The 24,706-nt window shown below is 40.3% G+C and overlaps 1 protein-coding gene across 8 annotated transcripts in view; it reads left to right on the forward strand.

The window, feature by feature from the left end:
* The window catches only part of PHKB (phosphorylase kinase regulatory subunit beta), a 194,449-nt gene that overhangs the window by 48,462 nt on the left and 121,281 nt on the right, over positions 1-24,706 (forward strand). For all 8 annotated transcript variants that reach the window (XM_034788873.1, XM_034788868.1, XM_034788865.1 and 5 more), the window contains 2 exons: positions 3,618-3,725; positions 6,270-6,350. In XM_034788873.1, coding sequence (XP_034644764.1) covers positions 3,618-3,725; positions 6,270-6,350 — 189 coding nt within the window. The remainder of the gene's footprint in view (positions 1-3,617; positions 3,726-6,269; positions 6,351-24,706) is intronic.

Here is a 24,706-nt window from a genome sequence, read left to right on the forward strand (position 1 = left end):
CAGGAGGGGATCTGGGGTGCTGGCTCTGGGAGGGGGCTCAAGGCAGGGGCTTGGGGTGCAGGAGCAGGTATGTGGTGCTGGCTCCGGGAGGGTGCTCAGGGCTGGAGGTTGGGGTGCGTCCTCCTGCCAGGCGGCACTTACCTCAGGAATCTCCCGGTCAGCTAGATGACCTCTTGAGGTCCCTTCCTATGATTCTATGTTTTGGGGGTCACCCAAACCAGTAAAGGGTTCTGTCACCACCTCTCTTGTAACTTTGGGTGCCTTAATGTTATGCTCAATGGCTCAGAATCCCGACACTGGGAGCCAGTCCATAAGCTTAAAGGTCTCATCCTGCCTTCTACCATCCTAGTTACTCCTTGCAGGGTGATCCCAGCAGTTCTTCTAGTCCTGAGTTCCTGCAAATCCATCTACATTGAGTTTTAAATTGCCAGATACTCAAACTTTCCCCCTCCAGTTCATCACCCCGAAGGTGTGAAAACAGCCCCCAGTTATCAGTTCACTTTGGGGGACATACTCCACACAGTTTGCACACCAGAGCCCTAGTTGGGATTTAAATATACAAAAAATGTATTTGATATAAAAATCACAGATTCAAAGATGAAATAGTAAGGAGAAACAAACATACAGGCTACACAGAAAATAAACATAAAGATGCAACCTCAGGCTTCACATTTCTATATTCGATTAATTCCCTTTTCTAAATGTGAGTTACCTATTGCTTCTGAACAGTTTCCCAGTGCACCCTGTGTCATAAAGAGGGATCCAGTGTTTAACGGTCAGCTTCCCATTTGGAGGCTGCCCCTCAGTTTCTGGATAAAAAGCCTCAGACACAAGTCTGCTTTTGAAAGGCTTTTTTCTTTCCTGGCATGGTGACTCATGGTTTTACAGAGTGGGGGGAATTCTCTGTTGCCTCAGTGTCTTTCCATTAACTCTAATGGTTCATCATTGTCTTTTCCTGGTTTGGACATTGGATAGGTACTTGAAGATGGGTACTTCAAGCTAAACAACTGCCTTGGGAGGTGCCCTCCCTGTGTGATTGCTTCCTTACCCTTTTGTGAGGTGATGCTGTAATTGCATAGCTACATTTACAGTTTTCTACATATATAGATCGATAATCATAATCTGTGTGCAGTGATGAGCTGGAGCCGGTTCGCGCGAACCGGTTGTTAAATTTAGAAGCCGGTTTAGAACCAATTGTTAAAGGTTCTAATTGGGAGAGGGAGGTTTTTCTGTCGTTACAGGCCACGCGGCATCCATACATGCTGCCCTGAGCAGCATGGTAAGGGGGCTGGGCCGGGGCTGGGAGGAGGGGTTGGATAAGGGGCAGGCAGCGGTTGGAGGGGGCGGAGATTCTAGGGGGGTGGTTGGGACAGGGAACGGGAGGGGTTGGGTAGGCATGGGAGTTCCGGGGTTCTGTTGGGGTGATGGTGGATGGAGTTGGGGCAGTCGGGACAGGGAGCGGGGCGAGTTGGGTAGGGGGTGGAGTTCTGGGGGGCAGTTAGGGTGGGGGGTGTCAAGAGGGGGTGGTCAGGGGACAAGGAGCGTGGGGGGTTTTGATGGGTTGCGGGTTCTGAGGGGGACAGTCAGGGGCAGGATGTGGGTGGGGGTCGGATGAGGGGGGGCAGACAGGCTGCCGAAGACCCGGAGCAAGTGAAGGACCCACCACCGAAGTGCTACTGAAGACCTGGTAGGGAACCGGTTGTTAAGATTTTGGCAGCTCATCACTCTCTCTCTCTCTCTCTGTGTGTGTGTGTGTGTGTGTGTGTGTAATATTATAATGACTGTCAAGTTCAGCACATTAAAAGCTTCCATAAAAGAACTTACTTGACTTTTTTTTATACACAATAGCATTGTATAACATCAGTTGATTCATTTGCTTATTCTTGGGATTCAGACCCACTGTTCTCCTCTTTGGGTGTCTGAACCCTGATTATCACAGTGCTGTTGCAGAAAAAGGAGCCGTGAAATAAAATTTGATTATGTGAGTACATTTCAAACCCATGAATTCAGAATGAGTGTGATATGCTCCAGTATATTTTCCCATAACTTGCTACAATTTTGATTGCAATAAAATGAGCTCTTTAGCCCTTCAGTTTGTTTAGCCAATAGCTGCTATGATGTACTTTTTAAAAAATGCCAAGTAGATTCTAAGTAAGGATAAACCAGATGCTTAGTATTATGTATGTAATTTAGACTAGAGAAGTGATTACACAGATCTTTGTTTTTGTCGTTCCCAATCAGGATAAGAAATGCTGGATGTTTTCTCTCGTTCTGTACTATTTCTAGGGTGTTGCATTTTGTTCCCAGACACCATGCCCCACTAATCTCTAAAGTTCATAGAGCTAATTTTTTGCTTAAATTTTAAGTTAATCTTTTTAACAGCTTCAGACCGCAAAACACAGTTATGCAATTTCCTTTGACTATCTTTAATCATTTAGTACTTGCTATTCCCTTTGCATAGTGATTATATTTAAATTCTCATGTTGTGTTCCTGTATGTACTAAAGAAATATGCAAATGTCAAAGCACCAAAATATCAGTTGAAGCTGTTACTTAGTTAACTAGGTGAGATCTGCACACTTTTGATCAGTGTTGGATGAAAAAGATACATTTTGATATAATCCAGGCACCTTAGTCTGAAGCAACCAAAAAAGTATGTATAAGACGTTAGGTGTAAAAAAAGCAGTTAAGTTTCATGCTGCTGTGCAAGTAAAGAACTCTATAAGAATTTGTGTGTGCTTGTGTGTTTTTCACTGACTTGCTTTTTGCAAGATTTTTTTTTTTTAATTATCTATTTTAAGCCTCTTCTGGTGTTAATGCACTGGTGTGTCTTGGCTAGTAAAGATTGATTCTTTGAGGTTACATAATTGCTCTTTTTCATCCCTTATGTTAAAAATGCAGGAGGTAATGCTCCCAGGCCAAAAAAAAAAAACAAAAAACCACCACATCAGAAATTAAATCTTTATGTAATTACCTTTTTAAAGAAAGAAATTAAGAAAATCCTAGGCATATTGCAAGGAAGGGCAAGCTTGTGTTAAAGTTGTGTTTTAAAAAAAAAATTTGACCCCCCCCCCAAATGAAAGTTAATATGGATGCAATAAAACCATACAGTGAAAGCATGGAATAAGATCTTTCACCCAGAGTGGAAAATGTGCATAAAGAAAACCTTTTTCAGTCTGCAGAATAACCGAACAAATGGAATGTAGTAGAAACCATTGTCTGAAGTGTTGTCCTCATAGTCGATATTGTGTGAATGCTTAGCAAGTAGCACTAGAAAGGAGATGGAAATTACTGAATCTCTATGTAGCAATCTGCTTGTGTTCATAGTAGAGAAACTCCTTGATTATGAAACCAGAGTATGGAATGAAATTACATGTATAAAGAAGCCATTATTAAACTGAACAATTCTATCATTTGAAGAAAAAAATTAATATAAACTGGAGTCAAACACTACTTTGTTATTTAGTGCTAATTCACATAAAACTTTATTCAGTGTTAATTCAGTAATAGATTGACACTTGCATGACACCTTAAAATACCTATCATAGATGGTGAACTTGTTTGGAGAGGGGTGTATTTATAATCCGTTTATTTCATTTTTTGAAAATTTGCCTCTAGGTTCAGCAGTTTAAGCAAGACCCCAGACCATCCAAATGCCTTCATTCTGTTTTCAGTGCACATAGTGGAGATGAAGTCTTCTCCCATGAGGAATATGGCCATCTTCAGGTAAAAAAAAACAACAGTTCTCTTAAATGTGATTGCAGAATTGCCTTTATATAATATTACTACTGAATCTAATGCTCTTTCATGATGGATGTTTCTTTATAGTCTGACAAGATTTACAGAATTTTATAAATTGAGATGTCTTCAGTAACTTGTATTGAAAGGATCAAACTGTTTTGAAATCTGACTCCAAGCTGTGTATCTTGTGCAGAAGATATCAATGCAACTGTAAAAAAAAAAAAAAAAAAAAAAGTGGGGGTGGGGAGGTTCTTTTGAGAAAGAAAGTGATTTTTCAATGAATAACCCGGCATAAAAAAGTTTCTGTATGTACTGTATTATCAATAAATTGAAGGATTGCAATAATCTTATATTGGATACTATATTTTTATTAATGTTCCTAGCCACATTTTCCAGAAAGCTGAGAAGTTTTTAATTAACTTTTAAAAGATTTAAAAGGCACTTTTTGTTTGTTTTTAATTTGTTATTCTCTGTTGTCTGTGATGCTCTCTTCTAAGATTGGAAAATATAAATTCTATACTTTTTTTTTTGTCCTTTTCCATTTGCCAGATATTGATTTCCCCTCCACTGTATAACTGTGATGTTTCTTATGTAACTGACACCAAATTCATTTCATTTGTGTTCATTAGCATCCTTATTTAGAACAGAACACGCTGGCACAGCTCTAAGAACAGTGATGTTGCTCCTGAAACAGCAGAGCTAGAACCAAAGCACAAAATATTGTGTAGTTAATAAAGTGTGGTTGTTATACTAGGATTTTTTAATTTCTTGGTGCCAATATGGCCAAATTATTCCCTTCATAAAATATACCCGTTTCAGAATCAGAAAGCTCTGTTAAAGACAGTTTACTGCACATCATTTCATGGATGGCGTGTTATGACCCAATCTGCTGCTGAATGAAACCTGCTGAACATGCACATGTCTAAAGATCGTGAGAGAAATTACATGTCTCTTGGTAAATCTGAATAAGACTGGGTAAATTGCAGCGGCCCGGTACTCTAAGCATCTCTTCCTCACAGCAATGCTATTCCTTCTAGACTTCAGCTAATGCAGCTTCTGTAGCTGGTGGCTGCCATGAAAACCAAATACACAACAAAATGGGGAGGTGGGATATAATCCTGACTAACTAAGATCAGTGAAATGTTTTGTGACAAAATCCCTGTTAATTTGCAAGGGAACGATGTCATGGAAAGGGAGCAGCCCTCCCATCTATCTCCAGCAAGTCTCTTCCACAGTGTGGCACATCCACATCATGGAGTGGAAGTGCAGGGGCTTCTGTAAGATTGAGGGGTGGAAAGATTGGAAGGGGCATGTTGCAAAATCACTACGGCCTCTTGGTCCTCATCCTCCTTCCCAGTCCATTATGACTGTGTTTGGTTCCCGTTAAATTATGTTACAACATGGGAGCAATAGATTGCGATAGAACCTTAAAATGTAATACATAAAATAAAATTGATAAAATATGACAGCTGCAAAGAGTGTAGTTAATATGATCTGATGTAAATCTTTATAACTTTTGGAAATATCTGGGAAGTGTAAGAGAGAGAGCTGCCAGTCTTTTTCTGAAGTAGTTACACTCTAGTTCTATTATCCAGTTCTGTCGTCCGAGTAAGTGGACTCAAAACAATAGAACCATAAAAGGTTTAGAATTTGGAGGGTATTCTTAAGCATGTTTTTAAAAAAAAAATTCAAGGAAGGTCATAGTTTGCGTCCCAACTATTTCTCTAAATCCCACACACTGAAGTTAAGGCTTGTATTAATTTCTTAAGCAAATTACTGATTAATATGAACACTTTATATGTCACTAATTTAGTCTCTGAATCACCAAAATTATATGAATCCTATATTATACAAAAATATCATGATTTCATTGATGTTTCTTCTGATATTCTGGTGTAATGGTACTCAGATGAATGCTAAGGCAGTTGATAACCTAATAGTCTATTAGTGATTGGTAACAGAAGACAACAACTCATTTTTTCATAAATGTAATTTAATCATATACTGAACAGTTGATTAAAATTAATGCTTCTCTCCAGGTGGTTGCATTAATGCTTTGTATTTTTAGGACTTAAATGGTCTGTTTTCCAGATATGCAGACTACTGTTTAAGCTACTGCTTGCTTCTTCTAGTGCTTCACTTTACAATAACTTTGTCATTTACATAAATTTGAGATGGCTTGTCACAGGTGATTGTGAAATAATTGCCTATGGCTCAAAACAGTATTCCCAAGCAAAAATATTTTAATATCATAATTTTCAAGGAAAACTTTAAAAACAAATGTTATAGAAGCAGTTGTTTACAACACTGCTTGCTGCAGTTCTCTTGATCAAGTGTTCCACATCAGTACACTTACATTACATGTGTAATACTACACCGGATGAAATTTCTTAAGAATATAACCATGTCATAGCACAAAAGTTCCCTTTTCTCTATCTAATATCACATTTTTGTTTTGAAATTCAACTGGTCTGCCATGACCCCATAAATGTAAAGTATACTTTTTTTTTATCCTTTTCTTCACTTCAGATAAATGCTGTATCACTGTTCCTCCTCTACCTGGTTGAGATGATATCCTCAGGACTGCAGATTATCTACAATACAGATGAGGTATTAATTGAATTCTGACATTAATCAGTTATGCATGTTGAAGATTTCTCTTGCCTTTTACTTAGTTTATTAACCATAAAATTGAGTGAGTTTCTTCCTGCATTTAGGTAATTGGTCATCTAGAGATGCATCAAAAAGCCACTTATTTTTTAATGATTGCCATATTAAAGATAAGCTGAATATATAACAAATAGGTGGTAAAATGGCACAGCTACACAAGTGCATTTTAACATGATCTGACATAAATTTTAAAACTTTTAGAACTGAATGGGAACCATAAGAACGAGAGATCTACTAGTTTCTTCTGGGATAGTTATTTTATCCTGTTCTGTCTCCCTTTTCAGTGGCTTGAAAACAAGTTAATACTTGGATGTTCTCTTTTTTGCATCACTTTTTACCCCATTCCCTAACAAATCTTCAAGTTACATGCATAAAAAAAATCAAACTATTGTAAACCACAAGTGAAACATCCATTATTATAGTGACATTTTTCCTACTTTGGATACGGGTTAAATAAGAATGTTAGAAACAGCAACTCTAATGCACCAAAAATAAAAAAAAAATAAAAAAAATTCAAAAACCAGGAAATGTAGAGAAGTTTTGTAGTATGTTTAAAGAAAAAAGGATATCTTAGTAAGGCAACATCCCACCCACTTGGCCTTCCTTGCCTGTAAATTGGGAGATTTTGCACAGTATGACGTGGCTGAGTGGAGCTGTAAACAATAGGTAAAAGTGTTCAATAGGCTTTGATAAGAACATGTCAGGGATAAGATTATCAATTTTGGTTTGACATATTCCTGGAGGTTTCATCACAACATAATCTTTAATTAAAGATTAATCTTTAATTCCTGGGGACTCCAGGACAATTCTGGAGGCTTGGCAACCCTAGTCAGGGTTGACATCACCCACCAGTGAAATTCAGTTCTCTGTGTAACAGAGGTTGAGTAAGAAAAAGTGGGAATCACTCACTCTGATACATGAAGATGGAACTTATTTGGAGTCATTGGTAATATACATGTGGACAGGGCCGGTGCAACCTATTAGGCAACCTAGGCGGTCGCCTAGGGTACTAGGATTTGGGGAGGTGGCATTTTCTTCGGCAGCGACCGCAGCGGACTGATCTTCGGCCGCCCCGGTCACCGCCGGCATTTAGGCGGAGGGAGCTGGGGCAGGGGGGCGCGGGGAGGGCCGCCTGCAGCAAGTAAGGGGGGGTGCGGCACGCAGAGGAACTCCCCACCCCAGCTCACCTTTGCTCCACCTCCTCTCCTGAGCATGCCGTCCTGCTCTGCTTCTCTCCCTCCCAGGCTTGCGGCGCCAAACAGCTGATTGGCGCTGCAAGCCTGGGAACCGGGAGAAGTGGAGCAGCGACGGCATGCTCAGGGAGGAGGCGGAGCAGAGGTGAGCTGGGGTGGGGAGCTGCCACATGGCTCCCCGGGCGGGGGGGGTGGTACCAGGGGGGGGGGCGCCTCAGGGCAGAGGGGGGGTGGGTAGCTGCGTGGGGGAGATGCCTCAGGGTGGAGGGGAGGGGAGCTGCCGCAGGGCTCGGGGAGGGGGTGGAGCAGAGGTGAGCTGAGGTGGGGAGCTGCCGCACAGCTCCCCGGGCTGGGGGCGATGGGGAGTTGCTGCGGGGGGGGGGGTAGGGGAGGGCTGGGAGCTGCTGCAGGGCTCTGGGAGGGGGGAGGGCGCAAGGTGGACGTTTCACCTAGGGCGCGAAACATCCTTGCACCGGCCCTGCATGTGGATGAATTATATTCAGTATTTTTAGTAGAAGTTTAAAACCATTTTATGTAAATAAAATGATGTTAGTTTTTGAGCTTGAAAGGGACACAAATAGATCACGAGCTGTTAATAGTTTTAGTCTGAGCACAAAGTGCTCTTCCCCAGAGCTCAAGTTTTATTTCATGACTCTCACTTATTTTACATTGGCTTCAAATTAAATCTTTAATCAGTCACTTCTCTTGAGTTACAGCATATTCTTTCCAGAATTCCTGATATAAATCAACTTGGAGGTGTTTCTGGCTTCCTTCAAATGGATGTGTTAGTATGTGCATCATACAATTATATAATGTCTTTAATCAAACACAGAAGACCCAATTTAGAACTTTAGGAGTATAGTGAGTTGTACTCTTATTAACGTGAACCAGAATTTGCTGCTAGTTGTACACATCACCCTAAACCAAACTTGAAACAGTAAACCATCTTCTTGTATATAAAATTTCAGGCAGTTAATTCTTGTTTGGCCTGTTGGCCATGATGTTGTTTTTTAGTTAGAAGATATTTGCCAAATGTACGCAATCAAAATGTGTAATTTAAAATCTAAATATTTTACTCTTAAACTTCTTCTGGTGTATTAGAAAGTTTATCACAGATAACCTTGGTAATTTGGGGGGAATAGGATTGGGGAGAATGTACACGATCATCTAGAAATCCCATCTCTCCTCCTTTGTGCTCACCACTACTTATCCAGGTACTAGTGAAATGTTTCATAGAATATCAGGGTTGGAAGGGACCTCAGGAGATCATCTAGTCCAACCCGCTGCTCAAAGCAGGGCCAATCCCCAATTAAATCATCCAACAGATTTTTGCCCCATATCCTTAAATGGCCCCCTCAAGGATTGAGCTCACAACCCTGGGTTTAGCAGGCCAATGCTCAAACCACTGAGCTATCCCTGTTGAACAGCTTGTGTGTTTACATGGGAAGACAAAATCTTGTCTAAAACTGTGTATTTACTTAGCCTGACATATTACATTGCTTTGCTTGTGTTATCACCTAGTAAAGGTTTGCCTTTATTTATGCAATCTCAAGGACACGTGATAGTGCATGTGAAACATTCCCATTCTTAAGGTTGGAATGTGGAGGCCACTGTTGTCTGAGTCTATTAATCAGCATTTGCTTAGTGAATATCAATTGAGCACTACTAGTCTGTTTTGTGAGAAAATACAGTTGAAAGGCCTTTTTCTTTCCCCATCATTGTCATAAAGTGAGTGAGGGAAAAAAAGGAAAAACTTTAATTTTCTTTATTTTGTAGTGCCCAAAACAGGGCTTTTTCCTCCTTTAATTTCTGATTATAAATGTGTGTTTTTCAACTGTTTTATAATTAATTTTTTCAACATTGCAAAAACAAAAAGTGTATTTTTCTAAGTATTTTCCAAGAATGTTTGCTTCTCTTCACTGATTACCACCTGTTAATTGTGTAATTTTTTCCAAGGATGATAAACAGTGGGGTTTAAAAAAACAAAAACAAAAACAAAAAAAAAACCTCTTCTTTGCTTACAGCTGGTATATGGGCTGCTAAAATCTGCCACTGTCATCTCATATTCCAGGAATGATTAGATCAGATCTCTGAAATGGAAGGTGTCTATGTTAAGTGGGTTCATTGTTTTTTTCGTTTTTCCACAGCACTTACATTCTGGGTAGTTTTTCCTCTCGGCAACCCAAATTAGAAAGATCTGGGACAACATCTGTATATGATGCCTCCATAGAGCAAGTGTTTGACAGTATTTGTTGCATTTTTAGTTTTACTTTTATATCTTCTGGTATCATTTTATAATTGGTTAACACTTTTGTGAATTTCTAATTTGCTTCATGATTTAATGTAAGTGTACCATGGAAATCAGATCTCCTTGGCACAAGAATTAGGTTCTTTGTGCTGCAGACTACATTTAAATGCTAAAATCATATGCAATTGAGTTGCTTGATTACTAAAGTTTTACTAATGTAGCTTACATTATCATACACTATTATGTTAATATCTTGTTTTTGACCCATATGTCAAAAAACTAAATTACACCAGTCAGGGATGTGGCCCATACACTTTTTCCACTGTAATTTATGCTGGTGCTCTCAATTTAGAGTTTGAGACACTTAGACTTTTAAAATACTTATTACTATCTAGCACTTGAGGGTGGTATATTCTCCTTATTCTCTGACACTGTCAAGTGGTAAGTGAAATCGTAGGATTTGTAATTGATATGAAAAGTGGATATAGAACGTTCTAATGGACTAGAAAGCAATCAATCCTATTTGATTTATGTAAGACTTATGTCTAGACATCCATAATTAGAATAGGTTGGCTGTTGTGTTGTCACCAATCAAGTTGTCAAGCAATGTAAGGCTGCATTCAAATTAGCCCCTACGTGTTCCTCCAACACTGCTGAACTTCAAAGTAGTTTTTTTTCATTAATGTGATAGATTAGTAGTAAACTCAGATTTATGAGGTTGTATTTACGTACAGATCTACAGCGGCTCAGCTGTGCCACTGTAGCGCTTTAGCAAAGACTCTGGTATGTTGAAAGGAAAGCTTCTCCAGTTGGCATAGTCAGGGCTGGCTCCAGGCACCAGCTTGCCAAGCAGGTGCTTGTGGCGGCCACTCCAGAGAGGGGCGGCACGTCCAGCTATTCGGCGGCAATTTGGTGGACAGTCCCTCACTCCCACTCGGAGCATAGGACCTCCCACCGAATTGCTGCTGCAGATCGCGATCGCGGCTTTTTCTTTTTTTTTTTTTTTGCCACTGGTGGCGGCAAAAACCCTGGAGCCGGCCCTGGACATAGTTAATTCACCTCCCTGAGAGGCAGTAGTTACGTTGACTGGAAAAGCTTTTCCATTGACATAGCGTTGTCTGCACGGGGGCTTAGATCGGTATAACTATGTTGCTCGGGTGTGTGTATTTTTCACACACCCTGAGTGATGTAGTTATACCAGTATTGGTCTGCAGGGTAGACCTGGCCTATGTATCTTTGGATTTAGGATAAGAACAGAAGGTTACAGACTTCAACAGTATGCCTTACAGAAATGTTTGTTATGATGTAATAGCAATGCAGCCATATACTCACTCTCTCTGAAAACCTCTTGTTTCCTTAAGCTTCTGAACCACTTTCCATTATAAGAGTTTCTCTTCCCATCATCATTTAATTTTTAAAAAAACCTTTTATATGTGCTTGCATTGAATAAACTAGATTGATCTTTCACAGCTGGCAGGTGATGGTTATTCAGCATTTATTTTGCGACAAGCTTAAAACAAACCACAGGTGTGTTTCTTCTCAGGCCCTATTATCAAGCAAATCTTAGCAGTCTTTTGGTTAATCATTTTAGCTACTTAGGAGAAGGGCAAAATAACAAAAGAAAATAAATTGAGAGAGGAAAAAAATGTAATTGATTATACAAAAAAATTAACAGCCTCGCCTTCATCATTCATTCAAAGAGACCACTCATACAAAGGAATTCTCTGTCTGTTTGGAAAACAAACAAATAACTATACACTGAATGAACTGAAACATCAGAAATTAGTTATCTAGATGCCAAACCCTTCTCTTAAAACATAAAGAGCCTGATGGCTGGCACGTTACACATGGAATTTGATTTTCTCCCTTCTTGTTCAGGGAAAACAAAGTCTTCACTCATCTTGTTCTGAGATGTTATGCACCTTTATTAGATGCTACCCTGCTCCTTTCATGTTAGAAATATTTATGAGCGCCATATCTAAATCGTAGAATACATTTCTGCTGTTACCATTATTCTTTTTTGTGATGCCAGTTTTCTTGAATAAAGAGGAGGAACCTTCAATAAATGAAGGGTCTTCAGAGGACACTGAACTCTCCCCAGGGCAACAGAGAGAACAATAAATGTAGCAGTATCTAAAAACAAATTGGGTACATAACAGGGTGGAATATAATGGGATGCTCGTGCGGCCATCTTGTAGTTAAATAACTCACTTGGAAATATTGCTTCTAAATGTTTTGGTACATAATATCTGTGCAGTACCATGTTATACACCAGAAGAAAATGTTTTTGTAAATGTCCACTTTTTATTTAAGTGCAATGTATATAGATAGAGCTGGTAGAAGCCTTTATTATTCATGTTACCTAATACTTTCTACTATAAAAGATTATTATGACCTTTTCTGAGAAGCACTAACTGTTCAGCTGTTTGCAGCAAACCTTTAAAATTGCAAGGTCAAAGCCTTGGGGCTAGAGATGTGCCTTTTGCTTGGCCCATGAAATTTGTTTAGGTTTGGATGAAATATAAACTGTTTAACTGTAATTTCCTGTCTCTCACTTGTGTTCCTCAGGAAATGTTTGGCATGAGAACATAATTCCATATTCAGTGCAGGGTTTGGATTATGTTCAGTAAATAAAGTAGAGGCCATATATTGAATGATGAAGATGAAAAGAAATATTGAAATGTCCCACCTTCTCTGAGCAGGAGAGTCAGCAGTCCTGGGGAAAAACCGTGCATAATCATGTGATTAAAGACTATATCATTATGCGTATGTGGGCTGAATTAAGATTACATGGGCAACCTAAATTCTGATATTCTCTGTCTTTTGAGTGCTTGCCTTTTCAACCTAAATAGCCTCCTTTTAACATAGGGTTTGTGGGTGGTGGTGGTTTTTGGGTTTTTTTTTTTTTTTTGGTACTTAATTAATAATGATGAGGGAGAGGCTATATCTAGTTGTTTTGTTTTAAACTATACCCATGCGCTTATCTTCATCAGGGCATATTAAAAAAACAAAACCACTGATGACGCAAAAGAGATGTGATAATCTGAAATAAGAGACAAGTTTTAAAAGATGTAAAAGAAGCCAAAATGTTAATGGGAAATGTCAAGTGGTGAAACTGTTAGTGTGCCTATTACAATTACAAACATGTTTTGTTTCAGATGGTTCGCTTTACCAAACCGTATTTGCAGGATTTATGAAGATTATGGAATACATTGCTTCTTCTAGTATGCAAATTTATGTCAAGGTTTCTTAAGAGGGATTCACTGAAACCAAATAATGCTGATAAGTTTCCAGTGCTATGCTACCACAGTTAGTCACTGTAACTCTAACCCAAGTGATTAGGTTTCTGAGTAGCTTTGTATAGAATTTCAGAAAGTTGAGTAAAGAGAACTCTCATCAGCATAATAGGAGAGAAAAAATTGACTTCCATCAGTTTAAGACAGCAATACATATACTGTACTATGCATTGAATCTAGAGCTGGCTGAAAAATGGAAATCCCTGCCTGGAAAAAAGAATGTATTGGGGATGGAGAAAGGATGGCATCTCAAAGTCATCTTCTCTGTCTTAGAGCTTGAAGTTTAGCAGAATGGAGGGTCTCTACTGAGAGAGAACATTCTATCTAACTCCCTGCTTTTTCCTTCTTCCTTTTTCTCTGTGAATCTGTGATTGTGTCAGGCTTTATCAGCTGAACCTGTCTCCACTCCAAGGACTACAAGCCATTTTGCTGTTCATGATCTCCATTAGACTACCAACTTTCAGCTCAGTGGAATCAGCTTAAGCACACTCTGTTCTGCAGGCAGCTTGGCCATGCCTGATAGTTGAGATGGCTGCTTCAGCAAGATATTGCTTGACACTGGAAGGAAAAGACAGCAGCATTAGACAGGCTTTGCTAATTGGTGCCATCCTGGACTTGCTATGTGTCCACTGTGCTACTGATCTTTCTTCTACAATGGCTAATTCTTCAAGCTTCCCCAAAGCACTGGTGGCAACCGCACACATCTTTTTCATGTCAAGATTCCATAGTTTTCATTCTTCTGTTTCACTCAAAGACCTACATCTCAACTCTTTGAGGCGTCCAGCAGTATTCAGTGTCCTATGAATATGTTGTAGGAACAGAGCCTGATATTTTAGCCATGAATCTCTAGATTCACAAGACTCACCCACAGCCAGACTAAGACTGGCTTGTCTGACTGGGGTCTGTATGATATTATAAACACCGTTATCCCCCTCTGCAGCTACCATGGAATGAGGAATGGTTCCTTGTCACTATTGAAGTAGCCTTCCTGCTTGTGAATCTCTACACCCCAGGATGATGAAGTTTGGATGCTTTATCAGTCAAAGTGCTGGATTTTTCCATGATAAAGTACTTATCAGGACTCTGCTACAATTCAGCCTGAACATATACTTATCCCTCCACCTAAATTAGATTAATTTCCATCTTTTTGCTATTGTAAGTTTAGCGCCCTCGTGGCCAAGATGGAGTCTGCTTTGCAGGCAGGTCTGGCCAAGAGAAAGCGTGCGCAGGAATGCAGCAGGAGAAATCCCTTCCACCCCAGGGGCACCTGTTCCAAACCCCTCAAAGTGAACACGCACACCCACAGGAAAAGTACAGTGGATATAACAAGGGAAATATTTATTTACAGAGGGATGAGAGGAGAAAAACAACAAGGGGAAATACAGGGAGAGCAGTAAGACAGGGCTGCATCCAAACCAAAGCCCCACAGGCCCAGTGGTAGCACAGTCTGGAAGGGCAGACATTGAGCAATGTGTCTGCACACAGAGTTCAGAAGTCCTGAGCAAAGTTCCAGTCCGTGGTGAGTCTTGGGTGCTCCTGGTCATCTTCAGCGCCAGTGAACTTTCCCCCAACAAACCCCTCCGGTGCCCTCTTCTGCCGCTCTCTGCAAAGCCACACAGAGCGACCACTTCCCCACTTAACTAGCTAGTAACCTCCCTCCTTGTCCTCAATGCAGAGTCACAAGCCCCAGTACTCTCAGCCCCATGCAGCTCTGGGTAGCAGTGATACTGGGTCCAGTTCCGGCCTGTCCTCAGGCAATTCCTCCTTGGCACAGTGCTCCTCTTGGCTCCTGTCCTGGGGTGTCCCCGATCGGCCCTGTCCTTCCCAGGCTTGAGGCAGGTTCTCTTCTGTTTCACTTTTCCAGGGCCTGCAGGCTGCCTCCCCCTCTCCTTGGAGCTCCAGTGCTGCCCCCTGAAGTTTCCCTCCTTTTTTCTTACTCTCCCCCTTCCCCTTAGGAAAAAGATTTAAAGGGCCATGCTCTCTAAACCCCAAAGGGGTTACACTATTTTACAATGGTTTGGCACTATTATTTGGATTTCAGAAGGGCATTTGTATGGCAATTACAGAATGCTATTAATATCTGAGAGAGACTTTTCTGTATCCCACCCTCTTCATTGGATCCAGGGCAGTGTCAGGGATGGAGACAATCTGCAGAGTCATGACATGACCTTTGATTCCATTACCAAGTTCTATATGACTGATCTGCATATATTGGCAAATAGTGCATTGTTGAAGACCTCTAGGCTGCCATTTGTAACTTACTTTTCCTTTCTTCTTTTTCTTTTTTCCCTTTTTCTTTTTCTCTTATTTTTCCTTTGTCTTCTACTGTTATTACTAGCTAATTCTCAATTGCTTGCGTTGGTGAATGGGGTAATGTATTAAAGTGCAACTTTTTTTTTTAATCTGTAAATTAACTTCCAAATAGAATACATAATCCTGCAGAGTGGAGGATCCAACTCTTAATAGTAATGTGAATGGTCAATAATGACATTGCAGTTCATATCCTAAAAGCCTGGGATCATTTTCTTGGATGTACTTTTATCTCCTACCTTGTTGGTGGTAATGTAAAAGAGCTGTCTCTAACATTACTACGTGACCTGACAGAAATTATTCCAGATTGGTGGATATTTTTATGCTGTGAGAAGATGAATTTAGTGGTAATGTACAAAATTGTCCCATTACAAGCAGGTGTATAAAATGCAACTTTAAATTCCTTTCCCTAATTAACTTAAATGCAGCTTAACAGTTTCCACTATTAAATAGTGTATTTTGTGGGATACTGAATTTTTAAAGGGGGAAAAAACCTTAATCACTTATTCACTTGTGAAATGTTGCCCTATTGTTTTCTTCTTATATTTATAGCTCAACCAAAATAACTACAGAAAATTTTTTTTTGTTTAAATATTACGCTGCTATTAAATATTTAATAGTTTTCTTTCACCTAAAGCCAAGAGAGCCTTTGTCACAATACAGAACACATTTTTCTGAAAGTCAAGCCTTTTAGGCCATTTTTGAATGTTTCATTTATTTCTCATTTAGAAAGTTAATTTGTGTAGGATGTGTACTGTACATTGAGTGCAGTGAAGTAGTTCATCACTACTTTTTTTTCCTCCTCAGAGATCAATGAATTAGATCTGTTAGTAGATGGAAGGGCTGAAAAGTTTAACAATTTTAGATACAAGTTTAATGGGTTTTGCTTCCTTGTGATTAATAGTAAGGTTAGTCAAACTCACTTAAAATAGAAGTTGTGATCATTTTCTATTTGTTGCATTTTTATTACAAAACATATGGTAGAACACAATAACTTCCAAAATATTTAAAGTTCCAAGTAAGCATGTAAAGCAAGCCAGAAAAAAAAATCTGAAAAACCTAATGGTGCGTGTTACAATATTTCTAATCAAACTAATTATTTGGTTAAACAGCTTAAAAATGAGGCCAAAGCATTTAATAAAATGCTCAAGTGGTTCACTGAATTAAATAGCTAAATAAATTAAACTTTCCTCTCCATATTCCTCCTGTTCATTTTCTTTCATGTTAAAAAAGCACCAAGAAGATTTTTGGGATTCCCTTCAACCTTGCCCTGAAAGTAGGATTGCAGGGTCTATGTTGTTTCCTTCTTTGATGAGGTTTGATAGGGTTTAAAGTTGTCTAAATTTTAGTGTTCTCTCTGCTTGTTCTTGCTGAGGACTGCATGCTACAGGTTTTGCTGTCATCTTTCATTTCTTGGAGAACGGTACTGAAACAGGGCTGCTATGGTTAAAGGTGCTGACAGATGCCTGATATTCACCAAGTTATCATCTTAGGAGATGTTGTACGCAAGTCTCTTTGCAAGGAGAAAATAATTGTTCACAAGACTGCTTATTGTCAGTAGTAGCTAAAAATGATTACATCTGTTTGAGCAATGCCAATTGCAAAACTAATTATATTAGTTCTTCTATCTTGGAATCCATAGCAAAGAAAGCAGAATGTAATTGTTTGGTAGCTAGTTTTCATGCAAATAAATGAACTTGAACACAGGAGCTACATAAAAAGCTGAAATAACAGTGGTGTTATTTTTCACTCATCCAAGCTACATGCATATCCTTTACAATTGCTTGTTCTATACCTGATTGACTTTTGAATATGTCAGGTTACCACAAACAGTTCCTAATTTTTGTATGAGCCTTTTGGCACTGACTTTGTTACGTCAACACATCTATGAGATGAGTAATTTCTCCGTGAACATGTGGATTGACATGTTCTGTCTTTTTCTGTTTGGCTGCTTGCTTTTCCTTAGTATTCTAAACACAAGGATGGAAAATGTTCCATAGACTCTTGTAATATTTATATCTTTCACCATTCTTTCATAACCATAATGGCCAGCGGCATATAAGTATGATTAACGACCTTGTATGGTTATTCAGTGCTGACAAAGTGCAGTGCTTCTTCATGGAAGATGCTTCCTAATGAGTGTATCTATGTCACCACATTGTAGGCTACCATAGCTGGGAGAGGGAAGACTTTCAGCCTGAGTAATCTACATGTTATTGGCAAAATGAAAAGAGCATTTTACTTTAAAATTAAGCTTAAATTATTAGTCTGCCCAGGCTATTCTGATATTTTTATGGCACCACTAATCCTCCTCAGATGCTTGCAGACAGAATCTATCCTGAATCACAGTGTGGCTTCAGATCTGAAAGGTCTACTACTGACATGATCTTCTCACTGAGACAACTACAAGAGAAATGCAGAGAACAAAAAAAAACCCTCTATATAGCCTTCATTGATCTCAGAAAGGCTTTTGACTTTGTCAATAGAAGTGAACTATTCGAGCTTCTAGAAAAGATTGGATGCCCCCCAGGCTCTTAAGAGTGATTTGATCCTTCCAGGAAAACATGTATGGCACAGTCCAAATACAACGGCTCAATGTCTGAGGCTTTCCAGATTCGTAGCGGAGTTAAGCAAGGTTGTATTCTTCCCTAACTGTGTTTGGGATCATCTTCTCCCTGCTACTGAAACAAGCTTTTGGTTCCTCAACTGGGGAAATCTACTTGCATGCAAGAGCTGATGGAAAGCTGTTCAATCTTGCAAGACTCGGGAGGCCCTTATCCAACACCACCTCTTTTTGAGCTTCTAGAAAAGATTGGATGGCCCACCAGGCTCTTAAGAGTGATTTGTTCCTTCAAGGAAAACATGTATGGCACAGTCCAATACAACGGCTCAATGTCTGAGGCTTTCCAGAAAGAAGCTCATCTTCAAAGCCTAATGGACAGTTTCTCCAAAGCCTGCCAAGACTTCAGGCATATTATAAGCCTAAAAAAGATTAACATAATGTGCCCAGGAGTTGAAAAAGCACCCTCCATCAAGATCAACAGCTATGAACTTGAAGCGGTGAATGAGTTCACACACCTGGAGTCCACTATCGCAGTCAACCTTTCACTTGAAACAGAACTCACCATCCACATTGGAAAAGCCACCACAACAATGTCTAGACTGAACAAGAGGGTATGGCAAAACAACAAACTGACAGAACACGCAAAGTCTGTGTGTATCATGGATGTGTTACACTGCTCTACAGCCACAATGCTTCTGAAATAAATGTAGTCAAACTTTTTACTAATTCTGGGTCACTGAGAATGAAAATGATGCTTAAAATTGTTGATTGGCTCTAGTTTTCAAGATATGCTATTGAGTCAGTATATACGACCCTTGACTTGGGAATGGTGGAGGATAAGTGAGTTTTATAAAGGGAAGGGATCTCAATTTAAACCAGAAATGACTGAAATACATCTTTGACTGGATCTATGAATAAATCTTTGACTGGGTTTTGACGGTACTTGCTTTTTAGGCAAAACAATGAATGATGCAATCTGAAGCTGGTATTGCATCATACATGATATGAATTTCATCATGTTATTCCTAAAAGTCATGGATGATGCAATCATAATGAAGCTTACATCACTCTGCCGAACAAATTGCCCTATATCAGCTCTAGAAATCATACAGTGTCATGCTCTCTTATTTGTCAGTGTTTGATTTTGCAAAGGGACACATTTCTGTTTAGCCAAAGTGAGCAGAGATGCCTCATACTTGTGTGAACAGTGCAGATAACTTTTGCTATGTTTGTAGTGAAGTGACTTTTGCATCACAAAAGCGCAGTATAACCACTATGGTTAAGAAAGCCTATCACCTTTATTTTGGCTGCAAAATTGGAGATCGGGACAAGAGGTGGGCCCCACACATATACTGCAACACTTGTGCAACAAATCTTCGCCAGTGGTTGAACAGGAAAAGGAAATCTATGCCTTTTGCAGTGCCAATGATTTGGAGAGAGCCAACAGATCATACCAGCAATTGTTACTTCTGCATGGTGCCTCCAGTTGGGAAAGGTGTATCAAAGAAGAAAAAGTGGTCTGGCAAGGAAAAGACGGCATGGAAAGCCTTCCAGTTAGTGGCAATAAATTTTCTTGGAAACAACAAGGCAGACAACTACAGGTTGTTGGTGGAAAACCTCCTCAAGGCATACAAAAGCCTTGGTTGCAACATGTCACTAAAGATGCATTTTTTTGCACTCTCATCTAGATTTTTTTCCACCGAACTGCGGAGCAGTGAGCGAGGAGCGCGGCGAGCGATTTCACCAGGACATTGCAACAATGGAGAAACGCTATCAGGGCAAATGGAGCCCATCAGTGCTTGCAGACTATTGCTGGACAGTGACAAGAGATGCTCCATTTAATGAATACAAGAGACAAGCCAAGAAGCGCCGAGTAGACACTGAATAGGACTAAACTATGTACATAATAGTATTTTGCCTTTTGTTTCATAATAAATTTTATTTATATAACCCTTTTGCTGATTTTTAAAGTGTTACATAAACAGGACAGGTGAAATATCTTCATGTAAAGCAACCATAAACACATGAAAAGACCTAGGTTTACAATTTATGATTAAAACTCTATCTACACAATATACATAGACATAAAATGTAAAAACTTAAATATCTTAGAAACAGTAGCCAATCAGTTGTTTTAATTGTCGTATTTGAATTCAGCACATCAAAATACATAATAAATAGCACATTTTATCTCTGAAGCAGACAACATCTCAAAAATTGTAGACCAGTGTTATCAGCACACTTTTGTATGGAAGGGAGACATGGACCTTATACTCTCATCAGGAAAAGAGGCTCAAGAGCTTTCATATGTGTTGCCTTCGTTGAATTTTTTGGAGGGACAGAGTCACCACTACAGATGTGTTCAAACGGGCCAGCATACAAACATGTCTCAAACAGAGACGGCTCTGCTGGCTTGGGCATGTGTGCCAAATGAATGATGGGTGCATCCCAAAGGACCCCCTCTACGGTAAATTGGCATCTGGAAAAAGACCCAAAGGATGCCCAAAATTGTGTTTCAAGGATGTGTGCAAGCGAGACCTCAAAGAAATGGACATGGATATGGACAAATGGGAAGCTCACACTCAAGCCCCCAGCCTTTGGAAACAAGTGCTTAACAAAGGTCTTCGGAGTTACGAGATGAAGCAGTCCAGCTTAGCAGAGGAGAAAAAAGCTTGCAGAAATCAAAGCCCAAAGGATCAAAATATCATCTTTTAAATGTGACAGATGCGGCAGAGATTGTCTCTCTCGAGTGGGTCTCTTCAGCCATGTTCACGGTTGCCATAAAACCAACTGAGTTAATTCTTTACTTTTCAGGGGTGCATACCCATGGTCTCTCAAGACTGAAGGATGCCTACTACTCCCTGATCATGCATGTGGAATGGTTACTATGTGTCATATTATAGTGAACCTTGTATTTTGTAGTAGTCCACTTGGAGATGAATGGTGGTGGCAAAGCTGTTCTTTAGATCTAATTTTTGCATTGTAAATACATCCACAGCTGCTACTATAAGTTAGTGCTCATGAAGAGCATTAAACCACTGCTAGAAACTAGGTCTAATATAAATGAATATTCTCTGCAAAAAATGCTAATCCTTTCACCTTGAGTTGTCAAGAGCTGTGTTATCAATAAAGTGGAGTGCTCCAGTTTTGCTGCAACTCTTCAGTTGTACAAATTCTGAGACCACCCAGCTCCTAGTTTCTTCTCCCTCCTACTTCTACAGTTTCTCCTGTAACCCATCTCTGCCTCCTTCCTTTCCATGGTGCTGCAATTCTTTCCCTAAAACTACCCCACTGCTCTAGCTGTAACAATCCAAGCCCTCCTCATTCCTGCTACTAATTTGACTTCCTCCCAGTACTAAAAATTAAGAAACCATCAGTGATGAAGAGGGTCTGATCCATGCCAGGACATTTCTCAAATATCAAGGTTGGATGTCTTTCTGAAAGATATGCTTCCGGCAAACACAAGTTATTTAGCTCAATAAAGGGTAACTGGGTGAAATATAATTGCCTGTGGTATATAGGAGGTCAGACTAGATAATATGATCTCTTCAGGCTTTAAATGCTAAGAACTAGGAATTGGAAAATGCAGATTATGTTCCTGGCTCTACGACCAATTTACTGAGTGACTTTGGTCAAATCTGCATTTCAGTTCCCCATTGATAAGGCCCTTCGTTATTGGTGTTTACCAATTGTCCCCAAAAAATTCCTGTGTTTTTGAAAAAGCCAGTATTTGTGGTTTTACCAATTTTCACTAAATGTTGACTTTTTTGAGACCCCGGAATTTTCACCAAGGGAGTGGATGGGACCACACTGAAGGATCAGAGGGGTTAGCAGGGGCTCTGTCCAGCAAGTGGGCCTGTACTCATGGGGTGCAACTTTATACTCCCCTCCTGACCCTGTTCCTTCAGTGCTGCCCTGTCTGTTTCTTCTACACAGTGGGGGAGCAAGATGGGCAGGGAGCCAGGTCACAGCAGCTGAGACTGCCTGACCACTCCAGGGAGTGGCCCTCCTCGCCAAAGGAGAGCACTCTCCTAACCCCAGCATTTCGATGCGGGAGCAGACAGGGCTGAGCTGAAGGTCCAGAGACTGGAGAGAGCTCCAGTTTCAGTTGCTGGGACCAGACTCCCTGGCCTTCTTGCTCTTCCATTGTGTGGTTGCAGTAGCCACCAACCAGCAGTTACCCTACTTTGCACTCTTGCAAGCAGTAGCAGAAGTCTCTCTGCACCCTAGGAGTCTTGACTCTTTGCCAGACAGTGCCCCCTTCTGATCCTGGCCCTTCAGCACAGCCCCAAAGTACAGAGCCCTGTCCACCTCCCCTTCCAGAGCAGAGCAGAGGAAGCAGATAGGGCCGTGTGGAAGTCAGCAGGGGACTTCAGTCAGGAAGGTGCCAGTACTCCTGGGGTTCAGCCTTCCACACCCCTCCTGACCCTTTAGCGCATGTCTGCTTCCTCTCTGCGGGAGGGGAGCAAGATGGACAGGAAGCTGGATCCTGGCAGCTGAGACTGCCCAACTGTTACAGGGAGCAGAAAGCTTTCTCAACTGCCACCTGATTAATACCCCCTTCTCCCCAGTCCATGAGTTCTGGGCACCCTTCTCTCCTCATCCCCTATGAATAGTGGGCGACATTCCCCCCGTCCGCCTCCCTTGTTTTTAATTCTTACCAATTTTCTCCCATTAAAGTTTTTGAATATAAAATGATAAATTCCAAGGAAATTAAAACAAACAGAACTAAGAAAAAAAAGGCCTTACCTATCTATATGTCCTGAATTCACACTGTTATTATGAAGAGAAATCCATTGTCTGTAAGTGCTTAGATGATAATGATTAGTGTAATAGAAAAGCTTTTAAACAATTATTTCTCTCCATCATGTTCATATACAATGCAATAGGGCTCACTGATTTTTCTGCCACTGCTGTGTTAGCTAGAAGCAGGCAAATCAGCCCAGTTACAGTGTATGGGAACATAAAAGAGAGAAATAATTTTGTTTAAATTAAATATATGGAGGCAGCATTTTAGTCAACTACTGAATGGGAACCAGTGATCAACACCCCAATTTAGAGGAAGGAGAAGATCTGGATATGGAATTAGGACCTATCACTAAAGTAGAAGTAGAGAGGGCAGTCAATCGGTTAAAAAGTGGAAAGGCACTGGGTCTGGACAACATCCCAATGGAAGTCGTTAAGGCAAACTCGAAAAACACTTTAGACATTTTGTTAGGCCTGTTACAGACGATATGGGAAGAAGGAGGGAGGGAGGGATAGCTCAGTGGTTTGAGCATTGGCCTGCTAAACTCAGGGTTGTGAGTTCTATCCTTGAGGGAGCCACTTAGGGATCTAGGGCAAATCAGTACTTGGTCCTGCTAGTGAAGGCAGGGGGCTGGACTTGATGACCTTTCAAGGTCCCTTCCAGTTCTAGGAGATAGGATATCTCCATTAATTAAAAAAAAAAAAAATTAAAAAAAAAAAAGGAAACGTACCAAACAAGTGGAAAAGTGGTCATATATTGAGCCTGCCAAAAAAAGAGAGCCCTAAGTTAGTGCAAAAGCTGGAGAGGACATTCGATCGCTGTTTGTCCCAAGTAAAATAATTACACGTTACGCTAGACCAGGGTTTCTCAAACTTCATTGCATTGCGACCCCCTTCTGACAACAAAAAATACTAAAAGACCCCAAAGGGGTGCCGAAGCCTGAGCCCCCCTGAGCTGGGGGGTGCCAAAGCTTGAGGGCTTCAGCCCTGGGTGGTGGGGCTTGGACTTCGGCTTCAGCCCTGGCTGGCAACCCCATTAGAATGGGGTTATGACCCACTTTGGGGTCCCGACCCATAGTTTGAGAACTGCTGCCCTAGACAAACTAAAGAAAGCAGTAAATTTAAGGCTATGATATGAACAGGCAGGGTTCTGACAGGAGAAGTCCTGCATAGATCACATAGCAATAGAATAGCAGTCATCATCATAGAACTGTTAATTGTATGGCCGTCACCGCTTTGCATGAATTTCATAGATTTCCAAAAAGTCTTTGATACAGTGAATAAAAAGAACATTCTTATGGAGTCTGCTGTGCCACTATGGAATTTCTCAGAAATTTGTGAATATTATTCAGAGCTTGTATGAAAATACGACATGCCAAGTAATACATAACAGTGAACTGACTCAGGGCTGGTTTACACTGTGAACTTATATCAACGTAGCTACATTCCCAGGGATGTAAAAAATCTGCACTTGAGCGACCCCTTGCTCTGTAACTTGACAATATTGCATAACATTTGTTGATTAGTACTTATTCACAGGGTCAGAATGTCAGGTTTTCATTTCTGGTGTCAGATTTAGGAAAGTAATCATGACTCTTTTCTCATATAAAATAAGAAGTTAGAATCCCAAACTACAGTGCTTCAGATTGTAGAAAGTTGGAATGCAGTCAAGGCTGCTGAGATGTTACAGTTTCTCAGTGTTTTTGTTTTTGTATCTTTGGTGTTATCAGCACTATCAGAGTGCAGCCTGCTAATTTAGCAGACCTCGATGGAACCCATGAGAGGAGAGGCAATTCTTGATTTAGTCCTAAATGGAGGACAGGATCTAGTCAAAGAGGTGACTATTGCTGGACCGCTTGGTAATAGTAACCATAATGTAATTAAATTTAACATCTCTGTGGCGGGGCAAAGCCACAGCAGCCCAACACTGTAGCATTTAA

Source organism: Trachemys scripta, chromosome 13, assembly GCF_013100865.1.
Source record: "Trachemys scripta elegans isolate TJP31775 chromosome 13, CAS_Tse_1.0, whole genome shotgun sequence".
Classification (NCBI taxonomy): Eukaryota; Metazoa; Chordata; order Testudines; family Emydidae; genus Trachemys; species Trachemys scripta.